General features: G+C 37.6%; 2 protein-coding genes across 2 annotated transcripts in view; one reads left to right on the plus strand and one right to left on the minus strand.

The window, feature by feature from the left end:
- The first annotated feature begins 12,386 nt into the window (after positions 1-12,386).
- LOC131885372 (uncharacterized) lies at positions 12,387-19,956 on the plus strand. Its single transcript, XM_059233403.1, has 2 exons — positions 12,387-12,629; positions 19,453-19,956. Exons 1-2 carry the CDS (start codon positions 12,491-12,493, stop codon positions 19,752-19,754), a joined length of 441 nt encoding a protein of 146 aa, XP_059089386.1. The 5' UTR covers positions 12,387-12,490; the 3' UTR covers positions 19,755-19,956.
- A 137-nt stretch (positions 19,957-20,093) lies between these two features.
- LOC131885371 (FMRFamide peptide receptor frpr-18-like) overlaps positions 20,094-20,468 on the minus strand; it is a 15,439-nt gene continuing 15,064 nt past the window's right edge. Inside the window, exon 6 of the mRNA XM_059233402.1 lies at positions 20,094-20,451. Within this exon, the coding sequence (XP_059089385.1) occupies positions 20,376-20,451 (76 nt within the window). The 3' untranslated portion in view covers positions 20,094-20,375. The remainder of the gene's footprint in view (positions 20,452-20,468) is intronic.

Consider the following 20,468-nt stretch of genomic DNA (forward strand, 5'->3'; position numbering starts at 1 on the left):
CATTATTTTAACAAAATATGGTATTGATGGGTGTGAGGATGATGGTAATGAGAAGAGATGGGAAATGTGATCACGATGGATGTTGATCCTTATATATCTTCTTTTGACATTTAGCAACGGAACGATCGACAGTACAGTCACTCAACACACAATAATGATATCACTCTACAATGGGGTGATGGGCTACCGGAAACGTGTAACACCATTACTTTTTTTGGTGAGGAACAATTATGTACTGAATTACTTAATTTGACCAAAGTAATTGTAACTGTAATCCGTTCCTTTTATTGAGGAACAACTAATGCCTTTGTCTCACACCTCACGTTTGACACAGAAGTGGTGTAAAAGACTTTTTGTCTTTTTGTAACAAAGATGAAGTGCTTAAAAGATAAAGAAAACTTGCAAAGAAAATGCTTTGCCGAACATCTTACAACTTAGCATTAGAGGTTTGCCAAACACATGAAAATGTATTTGCAATTACAATCACAGACACAGAGGTCTCAGTATTGATTCGCTTGTGCCGCTTTATTCACTTGACAGGCAAAACTAAATTGTGTATTGGCCATCGAATGCCTGTTCATTATTTTGCTTGGTAAATTCATTTCAGTTGTACCTTCATGCAGAATACAAAATAAAAGTTTGTGCACCTCTCTTTGTTTCTCTGGTTACTTTTGCAAAAGAAAAAATAAGCAGAAACACAATATCAACTACCTTTGCTAAAGCAATTGAAATGTTCCTTCAAAAAGTAAAAATGGAGCAATTTTGCGCTAAGAGATAATAACTTTATACAAACCATTATTTAAGAAAATACATAAAAAACTTTCTTGTATGTTTTTACTCATTCAGTCACACATTTCTTTCAATCACTCGGTATTCGTTTTCTTAACAAAGATACATCTTTTTGCATTAGTATACATTGTCTGTTTTGTTTTGTTTGTTACAAAGTCAGCTGGCAGCTTCCTTGCTCGGCCTGCCATCTGATTTTGGGTGTCCCAATTGAGGGATATTCCCGCTTCGATGTAACAGCCAACATTAATTATTACCTTACCCTCGGGAATAACCGCAGGTTCGGCCATTTAAGCTCTTAAAGCAACAAATCATGCTGTAATCAAATACCACCGAGAAGCTTGGACTTGGCTAGCCTGAGATCGGACCAATATTCGCATATTGGAGAGAGGATGCTTTACCAATACGGTACCCCAGTAAACCTGATTGTTATACATTAACGATAAGGGACGTATAAATGTAAGCACATATACATAAGGGTCGAAAGTTCAAGTTAATAACTTTTCATTTAATTGGGTTTACCGGGCAAATGGTATGATTTAGAGATATGATTTAAAATGGAAAGAACTATTTTTTCGATTTTTCAAAAATCTGCCAGCACCGAAAAACCGAAAAATTATTCGATTTATTTCCAGCCTATTTAACGGGCTCATACACTCCTTAAGGTCCATAATGAGTAAATGTCGCACTAAAGGTTGGGATTTAACATAAGGAAAAGGATTAAGACGAAGAAAGACAGAAATGTAAACATTAATGTACATACGGTTTTGCTATCCAAGACAAGCCCTTTACAAGTAAAATATAATTTATGTTTTCTGAAAGGATATTTCAATGCCCAAGCTTAGTATGCTCGGAAAGAATATATACATGCTTTCGAGTTGTTGGTATATAATGGCTCAGTGGTCTGATGTATCCAAGGCGGCACAGTTCCTTATAAAGGAAGAAATGTGGTGCAGTGATTAGAGAAGTTTTCGTTCATGTGAGAGGTCGCGGGTTTGATTCTCCTCCCTGACCTTTCTCATGGAGACTTCTGTTCCATAATTTAGCTAAAATTAAGAGAAAAATTAAAGTCTTTGACAATTGGAAGTTATAGTGGTGGCTAAAAATCATGATTTCTTTATGATTTTATTTCGGTAATTGAAAGAGATTCCCCGATTGATTGTACTGGCTTTTATTTCCTCAAATGACCTTTGAAAAGTCTATTGGTATTAAGGTTTTGGGAGTGCCAGATCTGCCCTTATTCCAAATATCGTTGAAAAATGCCTTATGTTTATTGCCTGTTGCTATTGGTTTTGGCATGTAGCACAATTGTAGACAAGACAACTTTCGACAAAGATGAAATGTTCCTCCATATCTTAGTCAACTAGAAATGGGTAGAACTACAGAACTTTGGCACCAGGTTTCGTTACGGTCTGAAACCAACATGTGGTTGTGGCTGACTCAATTACTCAAATTATTGGAGACAGCAATCTTAACTTTACATTTGAAAGCCAGCAATAATATATGAATTAATAAATGACACGCTCTTTCACGCGGCAAGGACTTTACGGTCACTGTGAAGTACCCAACACACTAACTTCTACTTCGATGAATTTTTCGGTAATATTTCGAAAAACAGAAAAAGAACCCTTTTTTTGTTTCGTTTTTTTCGGTTTTGTATTTTTCGGAAAAAAAGAATAAAAGTCTAGGTTCAACTTTCCTCCTCTGGCCAAGTTATGACATTGATATGAACTAAGACTTGCACAAAGAAAATAAGATTTCCATTGGACGTTTTAGTAAACAGCTCCTATAGGATATTGTATTGATTAGGATCTGCAACGATCTTTTTCAAATAATGTAATGAAAAGTATGTTTAATTTCCTACGAAAATGGATCAAATGAGACAACTATGAACAAGAAATAAATCAACTGAACAATTAATATACCGTACATCAAGTCTTATAGACAAGATAAAAGGGAAGCTGACTGAAAAGCACTTCAACAAAACAGACAAATCAATAAAATATTTGCTATCTTTATTATAAAACCATTACTGCTACTAGGGTTGCATACCTGATATATTTTTTAAGCTGCTTAGTGCGTTTTTAAAGTAGGCACCTCTGAATTTCAATCAGTAGTTTTTTTAGTTCTCCAATTGATTCCAAGGTACCAAAAATAGTCTCGCTTTTGCTAATATAAAGAAAAGCTTTAGCGTCCTGACCAATTCAAAGAAAATCGATTGAAGTTGAAAAATATGTGCTTGAGATTATCCTATCCGTTTATTTCTTTTCGTTCTAGATTTTTTTTACGGCAGGGCACTCCAGAGAATCATTATTAGTCACAGCATTTTCCCTTAAAATTGAGAAAAGAATTCAGATTGTCGGGGTTCAATTTCGTGGATAGGGTTATCTTTAAACCCCAGTTTTTGTTTGTTTGTTTTTCAAGCCAACCACTCTTTAGGACTTTGTTCATTTTCGATGAAATCAAACAAATACCTCTTTCAAGTGTGCCAAATGATGCGTAAATGAGAAAATAAGATCCTTTCTTTTCCCAATCTGGAGTGGATGGTGACAGATGAAGTAACAAGAGAAAGAATCCGATAAGGAAGAGATGAGAAATCCAACCTTCAGACTTGACTACTCTGACAGAGATGAATGTGTTCTCTTGACACCCGATAACCCACTCCAAAGGCAGCGAAGATGTGATGTTTAATCCTCACTTAGAGAAAAGCTGAAGAATACGTCTGAAAACTTAAAGGATCAGACAACTGCTTTTGTCTCGTCCATCTGAACTCCAGACCATTTTTTGAGACCCTGATTTCAAACGATTGTTCGAGAGAAACCTTGTATGTGGGTTATTAACACTCAAGGTTTTGGTCATGTGTTACAACAGCTTAGAATTTTTGAAATATTGCAAGATGCTAGAACATGTTGAGCTTGAAGGCAGAAGGAAAAGAAAGCCCTCAAACACAGGACAATGGCTGAGTCGCAAGGATGGTAAAATGCAGGGTCAGGGAAATAAGTTGATATTAGGGAAATAATTAAGGAAAATATAGAAAAAGTTATGAATACGTAGAAATAATCAGATATACTGAAAAAAGTATGTTGCAGCTTTGATGATAAACGCATATATCGGATTTTAGTACACCAAATAGAGTTTGATATTCCATATTCTCTTTGTCCATTTGGTTCACAGGTAAGGCATGCCCTCAGTTCAAATTAAGACTGATGATGACAGGCTGGCCAGGTATTTTTCTGCCTGTTTTTTTATTTGGAACTTGCTTTACCTCAAATGTGTGAGGGGAAATTTATTTCGGAATACAATGAAATGGACCAAAAATATATGTTTTGGCTAAGTCTCCCTTAAAATTGAAAAGCAACTAGAACAAACCATTTTCTTGCTTAATGTAAATTAAACATTACAATAGAAATAACTGTGCTCTGGGACCTAGAGCAATCCATGTTACTTGATGTTGTCCCATCAGCAGTGATCATCAACTCTAGTCTTGAGGTGGTCTTTTTGCTTGACAATGGACACCTGAGAACTTATCATTCAAACACCTAAATATTGTAAAGTCGAATCTTATTTGCATTGCGACACCTTGCGCTATGGTGTTGCCATAACCTTGCTACTCCATAGGTGGTTTGAGCCCAGGGAAATACACATTTAGCCAACAACTTTCAATACGTGTCGGCATTAAGCCTCTTGCCCTCATGCAAGAACACGAGGTCGCACTTTTGCACATCAGAGCCGAAACCCGTCTAGATCTGCGAGTTGGCATGGTGGCCGCTCCTTTCCATTTTCTAACATTTCCATTTTCTAACTTTTCTAATTTTCTAACACCTCAAAACACTCTTCTTGCAAGTTGAAATGGTTTTGTTTTCTAAAAAGAGCGGCGAGAAAAGTTGTAGGCCATTTAGATAAGTGTTGCATTTCAAACGCACATGTAACCTTGTTTTGTTTGTTTTAGCAGATGGTATGAGGACGCTCAAACAAGCTCTGGCATGTATGTACGTTCGTTTCCTGGTATCTGTGTCATTGACGCAAAATTGCTACTTTTTGTGAAGCTGACCCTTCGTTGACGGTGCGATGAAGAAAGATCAGTTCTGGCAAACTTTAACCCAAGATAAAGTAAAATCGATCATTCACTTCATTTGAATCATTGTCAAATATATTAGCTTCATAACCTCATGTCCGTCAATCCTTTATTTCAGGCAAAGCATCGCGTCATTTACACCCTAAACGTCGGAATCGTCTACTATTGGCTTATAGCTGAACACAGCTTTAGTTCAATGAAATTCTGGCCTATCTCATATCAAGGGCTATAATTGAGTCAAAAACAATAAGCCCAACCTTGCAAGTCTTCGTTCAGTTCAATTTAGTTAGAGACTGGATCCTAAATCTTAAATTGACTGTCTTTTTAGTTTTGTTATAGCTATCTTTAAGATGAATAGGCGAAGTATTTTTTGAAGTTAAGAAAAATGCGAAATTTCTTTGAGAAAACGCGAAAAAAATGTGGAATGTGCAAAACCAATGGAACACATGTAAAAAGAATTGTTATAAGGAGGGAAAAGGTCATTTTTAGTCTCTTTGCTCCATTTTTGGCTGTTACAAAATCTATCCACCCAACTGAATATACTGGGCTACACATTGAGTTCACGAGAAGTTCCCAGATCTTTTTTCTCGTTATGTTTGACATTAAGACACATTTTCTATTGATACTGATGTCATGGTAAACAATAGAATATCTTCTGGAGCCTACTGTTTCCACTGGAGCTTTTGCTCACAAAATAATTTTGGGTCGGATCAAACCCATGACGGCAGACTGCAAGTTTTCTTTTTTGTAGATTTTCCCAAACCGAAAAAAGGGAGTTGAAATTGATATATTCTATTCGTTGGTAGACCAAATATTGTTCAGAGTGTAAGTGGCATTATCGAGACAAATCATAATCTTTCATTTTGATTATGCCGGGGATTACATTCTTTGCAACGGTGAGTATAGAAAGTGAAAACCAAAACCAAAAAATTGCTAAAAAGTTGCTGGTTGAGGATTTGATACTTCATCTGTTCATGCTGCACAGAAGTAAATAAAAAGGTCCCAAAGAAGGAACAAGTTAAGAAGGCAGCAGATAAGGACCCAAAAGTCCTAAAATGTGAAAAATGGTCGGAAAAGAGTCGAGAAGGTGAAAATAGCTTACAAAGTAAAAAATTGGAAATTTGGAAAAAAATAATCAAGGTTTTTTTCAGGTCTTAGCTTTTTTCGAGGTCAAAATATATGGGGTTTGAGACTATTTTCTTAACAAGGATGAAATTTTGAATAAGTGCTGCGCGATGCTTTGCCTGAAATAAAGGATTGACGGGCATGAGGTTATGAAGCTAATATATTTGACAATGATTCAAATGAAGTGAATGATCGATTTTAATCTATCTTGGGTTAAAGTTTGCGAGAAATTTTACTTTCCTCTAAAACTGCCAAATAAGTTAAAACTAAGGCGAAACTTAAAATACTGCATGTTCAACCCCTAATATAATGGCTCCTGGTTTTCTATTGGGATATTTCACCACTCAGTGCCAGGAACTGTTTCTTTTAGACCCATAGCCATAGGCGACTTTTAAACTAAAAAATAGTTAAAAGATAATCTCAATGGGGAAAATAAAACTTAATTTTACTCCCTTTAAATGCTCCACAGATCAGAAAAAAATGTCTTAAAAGCTTTTGTTTTAGCAAAGAATAAGAACTAATTGTCTATCATCAATAAAAAAGCAGAATATACTAATCACTCGAAAATTGTGATTGGCAGCAAAGCTACAAAGGAATTATGTCAATAGTCTTTTTAGGTATTCCATCTGCGTCGTTCCATCCAATTTTAATTTTTTTATATCCATTTTCCAATATTCCTCTCTCTACAGCAATGAAATGGCAGAGACCTTGAACTAACAATGATTTGGCTTAGAACCATCTTTTACATATGAATTCCTCTGAATCTCAAGATGTATCAAACATGTAAGATCAATGAGCAAACGTAGCATATTGTTTAATGTCAAAAATGATAACTCAAAACCAGCTCTATAGATGTTTGTCTTACAGTATCAGTACGTAATATAGTTGCTCTTTAGTTTGATCATAATTTCTTAGTTCTTAAATTACTTTTTTCACAAACTTTTGCAAGGTTTCTCAAACCGCTCTTAGTAGCGTTTCGTCGTGGCGATTTCAATGTTTTTTCGCGAGTCAAAAATTTACTCCAAGCGCCAAAACCAGGGTACTCGTAACAAGGCAAGTTTTTTGCCTTTGAAGATTGGTCTGATTGGTCCGATTATTTCATAATGCTGGTGGCAGAAGTCTTGAAAATTGTATGCAAAGTGCTTTTCACATTAACACACGGTTTTTTTTGCTTTTTTGTTCGTGGCAAGTCACAAAAACTTCATTTAACATTCTTATACAGATATTTTGTCCCAGTTTAGTTTGGCTCCCGTAAATACCTGATTCATCAACTAATACTCAAGTAAGCCCCGTATTAGGCAATCCCGACAAACTGCAAACATTCAACACGCATTTCCTTCGACGATCTTCGTTCCAATCCTCTAGTGAAATGGCCTTGATTAGGGTTGTAAGATTACAATATTATAGCAATATGGAGGCAATTCCATTGTCCTTTGGGCCTCGAACTAATCGACTGCATGGTCCCGAGAAAAGTCAATCTTAGGTGGGAGTTGTTTCACTGCAACATGCCATCCCCAAGTCATGTTAATGGAAATACTAGTTTGGAACCACAAGAATCCATTTCAGGGCCTTTTTTCATTTGGTTTCTCTGTAGATTAGCTGAAAGGAAACCCACGTTTCTTGTCACTCAAAGTGCTCAGGATGTCATTCATCTGAAAGCTCGTGAATCTGTCAACATATAAACGAGAACCCAAATGTTGGGCTGGCTAGAATACGAGCTAATCAAAAGTTTAACCAGACCCATTAGCTACAAAGGCAGCCAACCATCATAAACTTTTGGCACTAAGAGTTGCCAATTTAGATAACCAGGTCGACCTATAAATAGCGATGATATAACATCTGGACACACTAAACCAGATTTTGGAAGCATTGTAAACATTTCCGGATTTAAATCACGACCAAGGATTTAAGATCGCCATAGACTACATCATCTGATCAAACCAGAGAGGTTTCCAGGTAAAGGAAGAACTGAAAATGTGAATTGGTTCTATGGTAAGAAAGAAATGTCCTTTTCTTTCCGTTAGTACTTTTCGTGCATTGGATCAAAGTGGCAACAAAATCATCCTACCTTAAATTCCTTGAATACAAATCCATGTAAGCATATTCATCCGTTCCAAATCTGCACTCGTATTATTTTGAATTAATAAGTAAGAAGAGTCGGTGATTTGATTGTACATCAAATGTAATTTTGGTTCTTTTTGTTGTGGCTCTTGTTCATGTCATGGGATGTGAAATGTATAAACATAGGTGTATAAACATTATACAAATATGGTTGAATATATAAAATGGAAAATTTCAAAATGGTCAGATCAATGACATAGACAACTACAACCTGATATCACAATGCACATTACTAGAATTTCTCCAATACACTAGACAAAAGCTAAGAGGGGAAAAGCACACAGAATTTGAACAGTTGGAGAAATTTAGTTCATGATATTTTTAGCTAGTGCAAAGTAGGTGATGATCCAGATCAAACAAATCCTTTTTCATCTCCCGTCGTTGATAGAATTTGGCTGGGACTGAATAAAGGTGGGTGTGACTGCAATGTTCCGAAAGGATGGATGGCCAACGACAATCAGGTGTGAAGAAGTCCTTGGCCGGAAAGGAGAGCTTGTGCCCCGACCATCACTCAACATCTCCGTAAAGGTCAGGTTGGCAACACTGTTGGACATCAACCTTGTCAGCCCTCTTGTGACTTGAGTATGCATATACATACAACAATACAGTTTACTGTAAAGCCACATCTTGAATATACTACGCTTATTTGGGCTCCAATTAGTTTATTGGGTTTGCAAAAGATCGAACAGGCTCAAAAATGTTTCACTAGCACCATTGAGAGAATGAAACAACTCTGTTGGGAGGGACTAGAAAGGTTGGGAATGTACAGTATTCAGAAAAGATACAAAAGGTATCTGATAGGAGATCTCGACTTCCCGAAAGCAGTAGTAAATCAGTATCCCAGTCCCTTTTGTTACACGTCCTAAATTTAGCTCAATTAAGCCAACCGGATTTGATATCGGCTTTTCAAGCGACCCAAGGTAACATACCAGTAAATGATCGCAATGTTTTGGAAATATTCACAATTATTAAGGAGCAAAAGGCTGCAGTTCGAGAAGCAGTCTTGAAGATTGGACTAACAAAGTTCTGGTTTCACGGCAGGAACAGACTCTTAATGAATTAATCTTTAGCAAAATGGGACCTTGTTCCCAAAATGGAAAGGGAACCTAAGATTGATGATGCTATGATCGTACCCACATCCTCATTTCATTTCAAAATGTGTTGAGAGAGAGAAGAAAGTTGTCCAGGACATTAAAAACTTAACCTGAAAGCATTCTGTCAACTCCAAACGCAAGGTCAATCCTTCTGTAGGACTATTTAGATTGCCGTGTAGAGAAGGGTTGGCCAACACAATTGAGTTGTCTAATATTCTGGGCCATCAATTTGGGTGGGCTTTTTCGACCCCCGTTCAACGTGTAGAAAATGACCCTTGCTTGTTAAGCGGTAACAGTTATTCACTGAAGGATATATGAGTAAATGCGCAAGATGTCCTTAATGGTAATGAATCCCTAAATACTCATATGCTCTAGGACCTGACGGTGTGAGAGCCCGTTACTAAACCGTACTGTGCAAGTCATTGCTCCGAAACTTCAACATTTATTGAATTGGTCTTCAGCTTCTTGAACACCTTGATAAAAAAGATAGCATTCCTAGCTAACACACGGGTTTCCCACACATTTTAGCAACCTGACTGCGAAGACATATTTGAGTGACCAAAGCAAAGCAAATGTGCGCATGTTGTTTACAAGGACTTTGATGAAGCTTTTGACAAAGTGGATCATACTCTATTGTTAAATTTCCTTAAACGAAATAAGCATTGGTGGAACTACTCGTGGATGAAAGAGTTCCTGATCAAACGTAGCCAGGTTGTCTGTTTGCAAGGCCGCCAAGGCCATCCGTCTCAGGTTATATTTACAGTAATCGTAAAATAAGATTTAAACTGTTCAAAGAAGCCTAAATCAAACTTATTTAACTCAATGGTAGAAAAATGCAGTGACGGATCTAAAGTCGTCTTTCGTCCTAAACCAAGCTCCAAGCCTAAACAACTTATTACCGAACCCTCTTCGACGATTCTATTCATAAGATAACCCACTCTTCAGTTTCAAACGAGACTTCGATCATTTTTTTGGTCCATCCCAGACCAAATTGCTGGATTACAAAGTTTGGGAAAGTCAGCCAGAAGGGGGAAGCTGCAGTCGATCTAGCCATACATGCTATCATGGGTTTGATCCAATCGAGAACCAAATTCATTAAAGAAAAAAAACACCCTAAGCAGGAGCACAATGCTCCCGAAGAAAAGCAATTGTATACCATAACAAATGTATCAATAAAAGAGTCCTAGTTTCAAATACTGCAAGAGGGGAATTTTAAATTGCTTACAAATAAAATGAAACACTCAATGGACAACCCAGCATATTCAGTGCTTGTGCCCAGCATTTTGTAAGAGAAAAAACACCTTTTTAATTTTTTTAGTTTATTACTTTTTATATTCTTTTGTATTTTTACATTTGCTTGCATTTTTTCAATCTTTTTCTTTTAATGTTTTCGAACTTTAAAAACTTTGAGCCAAAAAGCCAACTAATTTCTTTGGATCTACGTGATGTTTGTTTCACTTACTCCATATTTTTTCCTGCAACCATATCTTGGCTTTTTAAAAGTTTTAAATGCAATAATGAAGCATCTAAGTTTGGCTTTGAAGTGTAAAGCAGCAAATCTTTTTTTTTTGTTTTTATTGATCAAAAACATATTATCTTCCTTGCCAATTGCTTTTTATTGTAGAACAGGAGAGTTTTGAAGACAATAATGGGCTAAAGTAATATCTTTAAAGTGAGAATATTTCATTTGTTGATTAATCAACATTGAACAATTACGCACTTGAAGTAGAGTCAAGGTGCCAAAGCACGAGATAAATCCATGTTTACAAAATAACGTATCTGGAACTGTAAACCAAAACTCTCACAAGGGAAAATCAATGGATTGACACATTTCCCTTTGGTTATTAGTCCGGCTAAAGCGGCATCAACAACTCCCGAATTATTCTTCTCCCAAAACATGAAACGAATCGATCTACGTGACTGAAACGAAACTTAATTCTAGCACCAAAGAAAAGCAATGGTCCTTGCAAATATCATATCTAATTATTAGCAGTTATTCAATCGAGTTGCACGATAAGAAACTGTTTCCTTTGTACAAAGTAAGGGCAAACTCTCTAAGGCATCTGAACAAAAATGCTCCCCTGTTGGAACACGAGGCTTCCAAATTTGGAAGCTCGGGACAGACCAAACATGCATACATAGATGATCTACACGGGAGCCTCAAACAGGATTAGATGTGATGCTCGGCCTTTGTAATTAGAGAACTCTAATCAGTGAACGCAATTTCATTACACCTAATGAGTTTTCATGGCCCCCTGGCAGAAAAGACTGTTTCTGAGTTCTTAATTTTCAGTCACTAGACTAAGGCATCAAATCAGCCCTGAGCTCATGCACTAAAGGTTGCAAATAAAGCCTTTGAAGTAAATTGTTTTAGAAACTGCTCTTATGAAGACCTGAAAGGGAAAGAACAACGAAAATTATCCGAACCATGAGTTTCTCCTCTAAAGCCTGGGATACTTCTTTTGCAGTGCAGAATCGACAAGCTCTCAAAAATATTCGAGGCATGTTTAAAAATGCATTCGTTGACTGTTATTTTAGATCGTTAGAACTGTTTGTACGTTGTGTTCTACCAACAAACCATTGTCATTTTCTACATTTATTGTGCTTAAGAAAAGGTTTGGCTATGATTATGTGAAGGCATGAGGAGTTTTGATATAATCTGGCTTTGCTGCTCTTGTTTCCATAGTAACCTAATAGCACCTTCTCTATTTTGCATACATACATGGGCTCATTTTCCGATGGTATTGAAGCGGAAACATCTTTATTTATGTGAATCATTAGTGGGCAGAACGTCCATTGGAATTATTGTCACATCATTAACATGGCGTAGCATTCTTTCAAAAAGCTGATATTTGCTGTCATTCCCTAGGGATGCGCTTGGAGGCTCATTTGGGATCCTCTAACCAAATGCATTATGCAACATGACCATTAGATCTGATCCAAGTCCAGAAAAGGCCTTCAATTGTATTGTTTTGACTTGTGAGTGTACACCATGAACAAGAATGACTGCCCGCTCCACATTGATTTTTGGCTTTGCTACTACCGTATTTTTGGAGTCCTTTAATAGCTGATGCATGCGTTTCTACGTGGACGACTTTCCAGCATATCGATTGCAATGATGAAGAGAGTGTATGCCAAACTTCCATTGGCTCTCCACTCCATCATCGGCCTTAAATTTGGTCTGGGAAAATATCAAAAGTTAGTGTGACAGATGGAACAACCTTTGCCTACCGTCGGGTATAAAAACCCCGTCATGGCATGATATTTCCATTCACTCGTCGTCATCACCATGGCCTCAAAGGATACCATTTGTGTGTCGGTCCTGATTTGCCTGGCCTTCGTATGGCCTCGACTTCAGGTCTCAGCTGGACCAATCTCTCAAGCCGAGATTAACCCTCTGATGGGGATGGAGGATGTTGAAGATGGCGGTGAGTGAATCATGGAACATTTAGGTTAGGGTTTGTAGTATTCAGTTTGAAGTCGATTATCTTGGCCTTTGATGTTAAAAAGGCAATTACCTATTTGCTGATAGCCTTTAGACAAATGTATCAGGTTCAAAAGGCGGGATACATTTCCAGCCAAGCGGCATATGCCAGTCGGGCCAACTCGAGTTCAAAATCCCAAGAATTCAAGATTTGCTTCTTGCAAAGTCCCAGCTTTTAGCACATGTCGTAGAATAAAGTCTTGAAGACACAAATTGGACAGGAGAGTTCTTTGACAAGGTTTTCAAACCCACTTAGGATCTCCGTTTTCCCTTCGTTCCACGTACGGGGAAAATGGGTGAATTTAAACTTCAGGATTTACATAATTGTGTTATCTTTACACAACCTGCTTTAGCGCTTGAACAAAGACCTTTGCCACTATGACCATGCAAAACACTATTAGTTCAAAAAGGGTCAAAAAAAACTACATTGACTAAAAAAATCTTGATTTGTAACTTTATAGGTGTAAGGGTCACCCTGCGATGATATTTCAATCTGTCTTTTAATCATGACACAAAAATAGCAACGACATTTTTAACTGTAGGTGTACTTTGCGCTTGAAAAAGTCCCCCTACTTTTCGTGACTTTTTTGCAGTTTTAATCACGTTGCTATTTCTACTTTTCATTTTATTTTCGAATGGGAAAATGTCTTTAAATTTTTGATCACTGTGTCGTTATTGCGGATTAGAAAGACGCGTCTAGACGCTGGGAGTTTTTACATACCAACATAATCATGCCATTATACATCAAAGGAATACCAATGGGACTGCTTTATGTAAATAACAACTTCCTGGGCCATGTCACCCAAAGACATAAGACATTTAAAAAAAGCCGTGAGATACTAAGTGCCAAGAGGACAAAGATGCAAAAAGCCTAAAAAATGCAACTAGAGTTTGGACTTCAATCCAGGGCTCCATTTGTTCGGAAGCTAAAATCCATCAAGATTTCAAAGTTGAAAGAACTTTCCGATCGAATGCCTCAGAACGAACTATTGGAAGCATTGCACACGCTCTACGGTAAGTACATACGATCCAGTTGAGCCCATTCATTTTGGGGGAGAAAGCCCTCGGGTGGGAGAAGGCATCTAATCGAAACGAAGAATAGCCAATAAATAGGCTTTGATCCAATATAGGTAGAAACCTGGCAAAAACGTTGATTTTAGCCTGAAATTGGATCCCATTCTTATCCTTTTGTATATAGGTTTTGGTTGATCGTTTCTTATTGCCATGACCTGGTCTTCCTTTATTTTACTGCTTATGACACAAAATAATGGACTCTTTTTAACTTCAAATCACTAAAAAAAATGGCTCCATTTTGCTCTCTAGAATTTACCATGGCATTGGTACACCATCAACGAATGCTTGGGTGTTCCACAACTCATTTAATGAAACTCTACGTGATTTTACCTCATTCTTCTTCTCTATTCATGCACGTTTAATTGCTTTGTGGATCCATGTTATACACGTTAAGGTCAAAACAAACTTGGGCAGATGGCAACTTCAATGCCAGAAAAAAATGAGCTGAAATTTTTTTTTCTCCTATTGGCTCCTAAAACAAAGCATGTCCCTTCCTAAGTTTTGGATGTCTATCAGCCTAACTTGGACAAAAAAAATATTTTATCCGTTAAAAAACTGCGTTTCATGGATAGAATCTTGATTCTCAACAAGGCAAGGAGAACTAACCGCCATTGTTAGAAACTATCTATCATGATTCTGTTCACTAGAAGCTGAAAAGTAAATTTAATGACACTAGTGAAAAAAAGGACATTTTAACAAATAAAAGCTCGGTTTTGAGTCAAGATTATACAGTGAACTTCAGAAATATGAGCCTCCAAAGAATCACGAAAAAGATATTTATTCGGATTGTTCCTGGCATCGAAGTTGGCTGTTTATGGTGGATTATGATGCAGGTACAATGATTGGTGAATCTGATGATTCCAATGAGCAGTGATAATGCTCAAACATCCTACTTTTCATTCTTGATTTAAAAAAAATGTTGTTTTGCCTGATTGGCTTGAAAAGAAATATTGTTGTTTCAATTTCTTGAAAAGTGCGTCTATTCAAGTAGTGTGATTGATTAAACTTCTAAAAAAAATCAAATTTCTTTTGTTCTATTGTTTGACAAAAAAGTAGATTTGTAGAAAAATTCACTACATTATGGCCATAAAAGGTTACTTTATCCAGATTCTGCGTCTTGGGTTGGTTTTTATAACAAGAATAATTTTTAGTTCTTATGACGATATTTTACTGCACCTTAAAAATCCGTTGCCACATAGATTGCCAAGGGTTGAACTTTGGCACTTAAACAATTTTCGACATTAAGTTTTGATTCGAGACAGTTATTTAATGGTTGTTACTCTCTTTGCATTTTGTTCTTTGCATCTCTATCAATTTCAGCATAGCAAAACCACAACTCGGCTATGCTTTGATCGAACTTCAAATGTTCAAGATGGAGGTGCTGAAGCCGTTTTGGAAATTTTCTGTGGGATTATGTAATTAAATTTAAGCCCCAGGCTTTGGTTTTCATATATTGTTACGCATTGCAGACTGTATGCATGGGTTTAAAGGTGATCCACCACATCTTTAAAAAATCTGTTTTCGTTCGACAGTAGTTGCCAAGCAATATTTACAAATCGACCGTGAGTACCTCTAAATACCCAACAGCTCAACTAATCAATAATGGTGATCAATATCGTCGTCATGTCTGAGCTAAGAGCTTTAAAAATGGGCCTCTGTTCAGCTCTTTCGTGTGTCTTAATGGTCAAACTTTAGGAACACTCATAGGTTCTCTATTGGAGGCAAGTCTAGTTGCACTGAGGTCGCTTATTTAAGCGCTGTTACCTCGGAGGTAAGACTTCTCAGGTTAACAGCCAAGTGCTCCTTTGGAACTTTGGGGCATGTCCACGGAAATCCGCCTTCAGAGAGTTCCCATAAAGAAATATAAGTTAGGTGCTTGGGCGTTAACCGGAATGAAAAAGCACTAGCAAATGTGGTGAGCGGAAGCTCATTCTGGGTAACGTCCAAGCCTTAACTCGGAGCATCAGAGGCAAGTTTTTAAAACTCTCATCTAGCTCACTGGAATCAAACACTCTGTTACGTTGAAGACGTTGGGAGCCTTCAGATAGTTCCAATAAAGAAATATTAGTGGTCAAAAGCTTCAAGGAATTGAGAGTTGTTCTACCTACAAAATGAATAAACGTTCTCTGAGTACATTCAACTGAAAGATACTCAAGGCGTTTCAAACTTGAAGGTAGGTTTACCCTTGGAGTCCGACGGCCTCCATGCTTGACCGTGCATGGTTCATCAAGATTGGGACATTGAAGCAGGAAAGGAAGATGATGTCACCATCAAAGTCTGAGAGGTCACTAGGACTTTTGAAGCTTAATAGTTCTTTGTCAACGGCTCAAATTAGAGTTCCAGTGCATTCTTTCATGAAAGCAATGGTTCATGTAGCATTGCAATTTAATGAACTGTCACAGCATTTCTCATTAAGATGCCTGTAAAATACTTTTTAGCCAAAAAGATGTTTTTTGAACTTAACTATTATACTTTATAATTTTCTATTTAAAAAGGACTTTTTGAAACCTTTGAAAAGTTTTTTGTCCAACATTACTCGTTGTATCTTGATTATTAGTACCTCTACTCTATTAAAAAGTACCCTAGTAACCACCCAAAATTTAAGTCGACATCATCTGACAGCTATTATTTAAAGGAGTCAACTTTTGACTCAATATTTTTTACTTTTATTTACTTTTAATTTTTACTTATTTGTGAGGTGTTAGGCTAATTTTACAACAGTTTTGGAAGCATATCTTCTGACTAAAACCGAGACAGTAAACTACAAAGCACAGATTACCGTATTTCCCATAATGAACAAAGCTAACAGTATTGGGGCGAGTCTGAGTGCACTGAATGAAGTCTTTTGTCGCATTTTGAAGAAATTTTTGTCAGGATTCAGAGATTCACTCCATCGTGAATTGACCGTATAAGAGAGACAAGTCTCAAGTGAAAGCAAATGACTCATCTTGTTTTTACTATGCTAAACAATGCTGATAAAATTACCATTCAAGGCCTTCATGATGGAGTCAATCCCGGTTTCTGACGTAATATCTTCAAAATCCAACAAAAAGATTTGAGTTCTCTTGGGCTCACTTCAATAACTATTCACAATGTTGGCTATGTTAGTCAACTTCAGAAGGACTAGTCAAAGTTTGGTGAAAGGCCAGTTTTCAGATAGAAGGCTTAGATGTTCATCCATCCATTAATTTATTTGTGCTTAAACCTCCGTGCTCTAACTGTTAGTGTGAATATTTTTTTTTGGGTCCTTACAGTTACAGCATTTTAAAATGTAATGGGATTTCAGTTCCTTTTTCGAGGAAAAGAACGAATTAGTGCAATTTCGTTATGGTGAGTCTACACGAGAAACATTCTGTCACAAAGTTTGCCTACCAATTTTGGAAATGTTTGGTATTTGACAAACAGTTCATGTCTGAGCCGTTTACACGTGAAACTACCCGATCAAAACAGTTAGACAAATATTTTGATTTAGATTTCTAATCAGAAGACCTTGCAAGTGATCGTATCATTTCCCAATGGGTCTTTCATTCAATATTTATGTTATGCACGGTAAACAAAATGATTAGTATAATGAACATAGGGAAAACTGAGGGGTTGGCTCGCTCAAGCCTAGCTCAAAGACGGATGTAAAAGAAGGGGCCGGGACCATGGCCGGGGCCGGGTCCATGACCGGTCTGAGCCCGAGGACAGGCCCAGGGTGGGTGGGTTTACTGGGGTCGACACTGCCATTGTCTGGACGGGAGGAGATGAATCCGAATTCCGGAGATAGGTGTTGGTTGGTTGATCGAGCGATCGAGCGATTGAACATCATTAACTCCTCAATAGGAGATGGAAGTGTGACTACTGAATTAAGAGGGGATGGGATGACATCTGATGACTTTGAACATTGAGTGACAATTCCAGGCCCCTTCATACTCTAAGTTGGGGTTATCCTGCGTCAAAATGAACCAAAATCAATGCAATTTTTTTTTGTTATAAACCATAATGGATCGAATGAGTGAAGTTCTGTACTGGCTGAAAATGGACACCTTGGTTGGAAGGGCTGGGGAGGATGCTGTCGTCCATGAAATATTTGCTCTTTGGCAAACAAACTTTAAACATGTTCAAATCGAGAAATGTTTGTAAAATGCATGTGAAATGGCACACAATGTTTGTGAAATGGCTAATTATTTGTCGTGTAGACGCACCATTACTACTGCCCTTCTAAAAGCTTTGAGGCAATATCCTTTCAGCAAGAAATAACCACCACTTATATGACAAGAGAAACTGTTTTGCATTCTACTTTAAGCCACAAATAATTGTGCTTTTTACATAGTTTTTGCCGTTTTGAAAATGTTTGCCAGATGGGCTGCATTTCCCTTGTATACCTAGATTTAAGATGTTTTGGAGAAAATAGCCATTTCATTCATCAGGTGTGTTGAATTAAGGCCATAATTAGGAAATTGTCTAAAAGTGTAGGCAACTTTGAAATCTAGGAAAAGTAACTGCAACGAGTAACTCCACTCCATCAATACAAGAATGAAATACTCAATTTAGCCGAAGTAGCTGGATGTGTAATCCGTTCCTTGTATTAAGGTACAATTAATGCCCTATTAATTTGCCTTTTCATTTCAAAATGTTAGACTTCTTTGACCAAACCTGGCCACCCTGTTAAGTCTTACAGCCGTACCGACCATTGTGACGATTGTGACCCTAAGATTTCCAAAACAACCCCTGCCCTGTTTCAATCATTTTATAAAATATATCAAACATATCTTCTGAAAAGTTTGACTATGAAATGACACAAATTAAGTTATAACTAAAGACCAACCATAATTAAAAATGATCATTGACATTTAATAGTAGACCGTGGAGGCCAAATTACTAGTTTTTCTGAATTTTCTGAAGGCCAGATGATTGTCGTCGTAGTCAAAGAATTTTGAAAGTAGCCACTTGGTGGCCAATTAAAGGGTGGGAGGCCACGTCTTTTCTCATGCCCATTGAGTTTCAAAAGTAGCCACTTTTGGAAATGTTGGCCTCCACCGAGGCCACCTGGCAACGCTCGAACGAATGCTCGTTCTGGGTAGAGACTAGAGAGTACTTAATGATCATTAAGTACGCAATGTTTTGGGTAAGGTCCAAACCTTAACTCAAAGGTACGAGCGTTTACAAAACTTGCCTCTGATGCTCCATGGATTCTAGCACTATTTTACTTTAATATCATTTTTCAATTATTAGCAATAAATCTTCGGCAAACCTGTTTTAAACAGCTTGTCATGACAAGAAGTAATAAAGCACATGGTTGTTGGTGGGTGCTAGTTAGGGATGGACGGCTACGTTGTTACGTTGTCTGGTCGCTCGGCTACACTAATTCCATTTTGGATTCCTTTTTTCTACATCGTCGATTTTAAATGGCATCATGTGTCAAGAGAAGATGTGGGCTGGTAATCAAACACCTATTTGCCTGGCGCAGTGGGAAAAAGGTCATTGAATTGAATATGCTTCTCGAGATTCGGGACGTAGGTCCAAGATCCGGTTGCACAAGCCTTGTTAAATGAGGCCGAGAGTAATCACAACGTATGTAACATCATCCTAAGATAGATATTAATATCAAGTTTCGGATGAAAATTGCCTAACAGGCTGATGATTAAGCTGATGAACGTATGATTCACCTGCTACTACGTAACTCTTGCACTCTGACTGACGTCTTTCAGATTTGGCCTTGATCGCCGCTCCTCGAGTCATTCCAAAGCGCTCGATTGAATTCATGGGCATGAGCGTGAGCTATTCCCAATACGTTCGTCTGAGGAATATTCAAAGGGAGGTCATTCGCATGGACAAAGTCATTCGAAAAATGGCTCGCTCTCATGACCCTGTGGAACTGGCTCAAAATCCTCATTGGTTGGAGCTCTTGGAACTCTACGATGCATTGAAGAAGATGCTCCCCGAGGATTACGTCAATTCTAATGGTGGCGAAGGAGCTATGGGCATGACTTCTTCCAGGCGATCAAGCTAAATGGAAATCACTCAAGCTCTCGGTAGCCATTAGGATACTTTCATGCTTTTCGTATGCATAACAGGAAAGTAATGCCTTACGAAAAGATCAACAACCATTTTCCTCTGTGAATAGAAATGCTCGATTGTATTCTTATGCAATATTTGATATTATTCATCCTCACAGAATAAACTTTTGAGGTGATGATGGCTAGGGACATAAATAGTGGTACTTTCATTCATTGTTTCTCCAATATTCTCAGATTTGTTTGTCCGTCATATCCTCATAATGGAATAATGGCATCATGTCGAGTATTTTGGATAGACAGTACTGCAGGTACTCATTCAGTCACCCTTATAACTTCATAAGCAGCAATACAATGATCTGTTTCCTAACCATCGTTAGCTTCGACTTTGGATGTGGCATTGAATAGTAAAGGTTTGAGATGGTCTTGAATTCATTGAACAAACGTATCGTACATGGACACCATCTTCTAGGCGAAGTCTTTGGTAAGTCCAAATATCGAATATTCATCTTCAGCTTGTCAAATGCGGAATGGTACCTTGGAGCGTCGATTGATAATTTTATGAATTCATACCGGTTCGCCAGAGGCTCCTAAAGCACGTGGGCTTTTGGAACGAGTCAATTCGATTCATGTCGCTCTAATGGCCTTGTGTCAATGCCCAGCAGAATTTTTGATTGAGGGTCCAAATCTAGCCTTTGGCTCGTTAGATT

This window comes from Tigriopus californicus, chromosome 8 (assembly GCF_007210705.1).
Source record: "Tigriopus californicus strain San Diego chromosome 8, Tcal_SD_v2.1, whole genome shotgun sequence".
Taxonomy (NCBI): Eukaryota; Metazoa; Arthropoda; class Copepoda; order Harpacticoida; family Harpacticidae; genus Tigriopus; species Tigriopus californicus.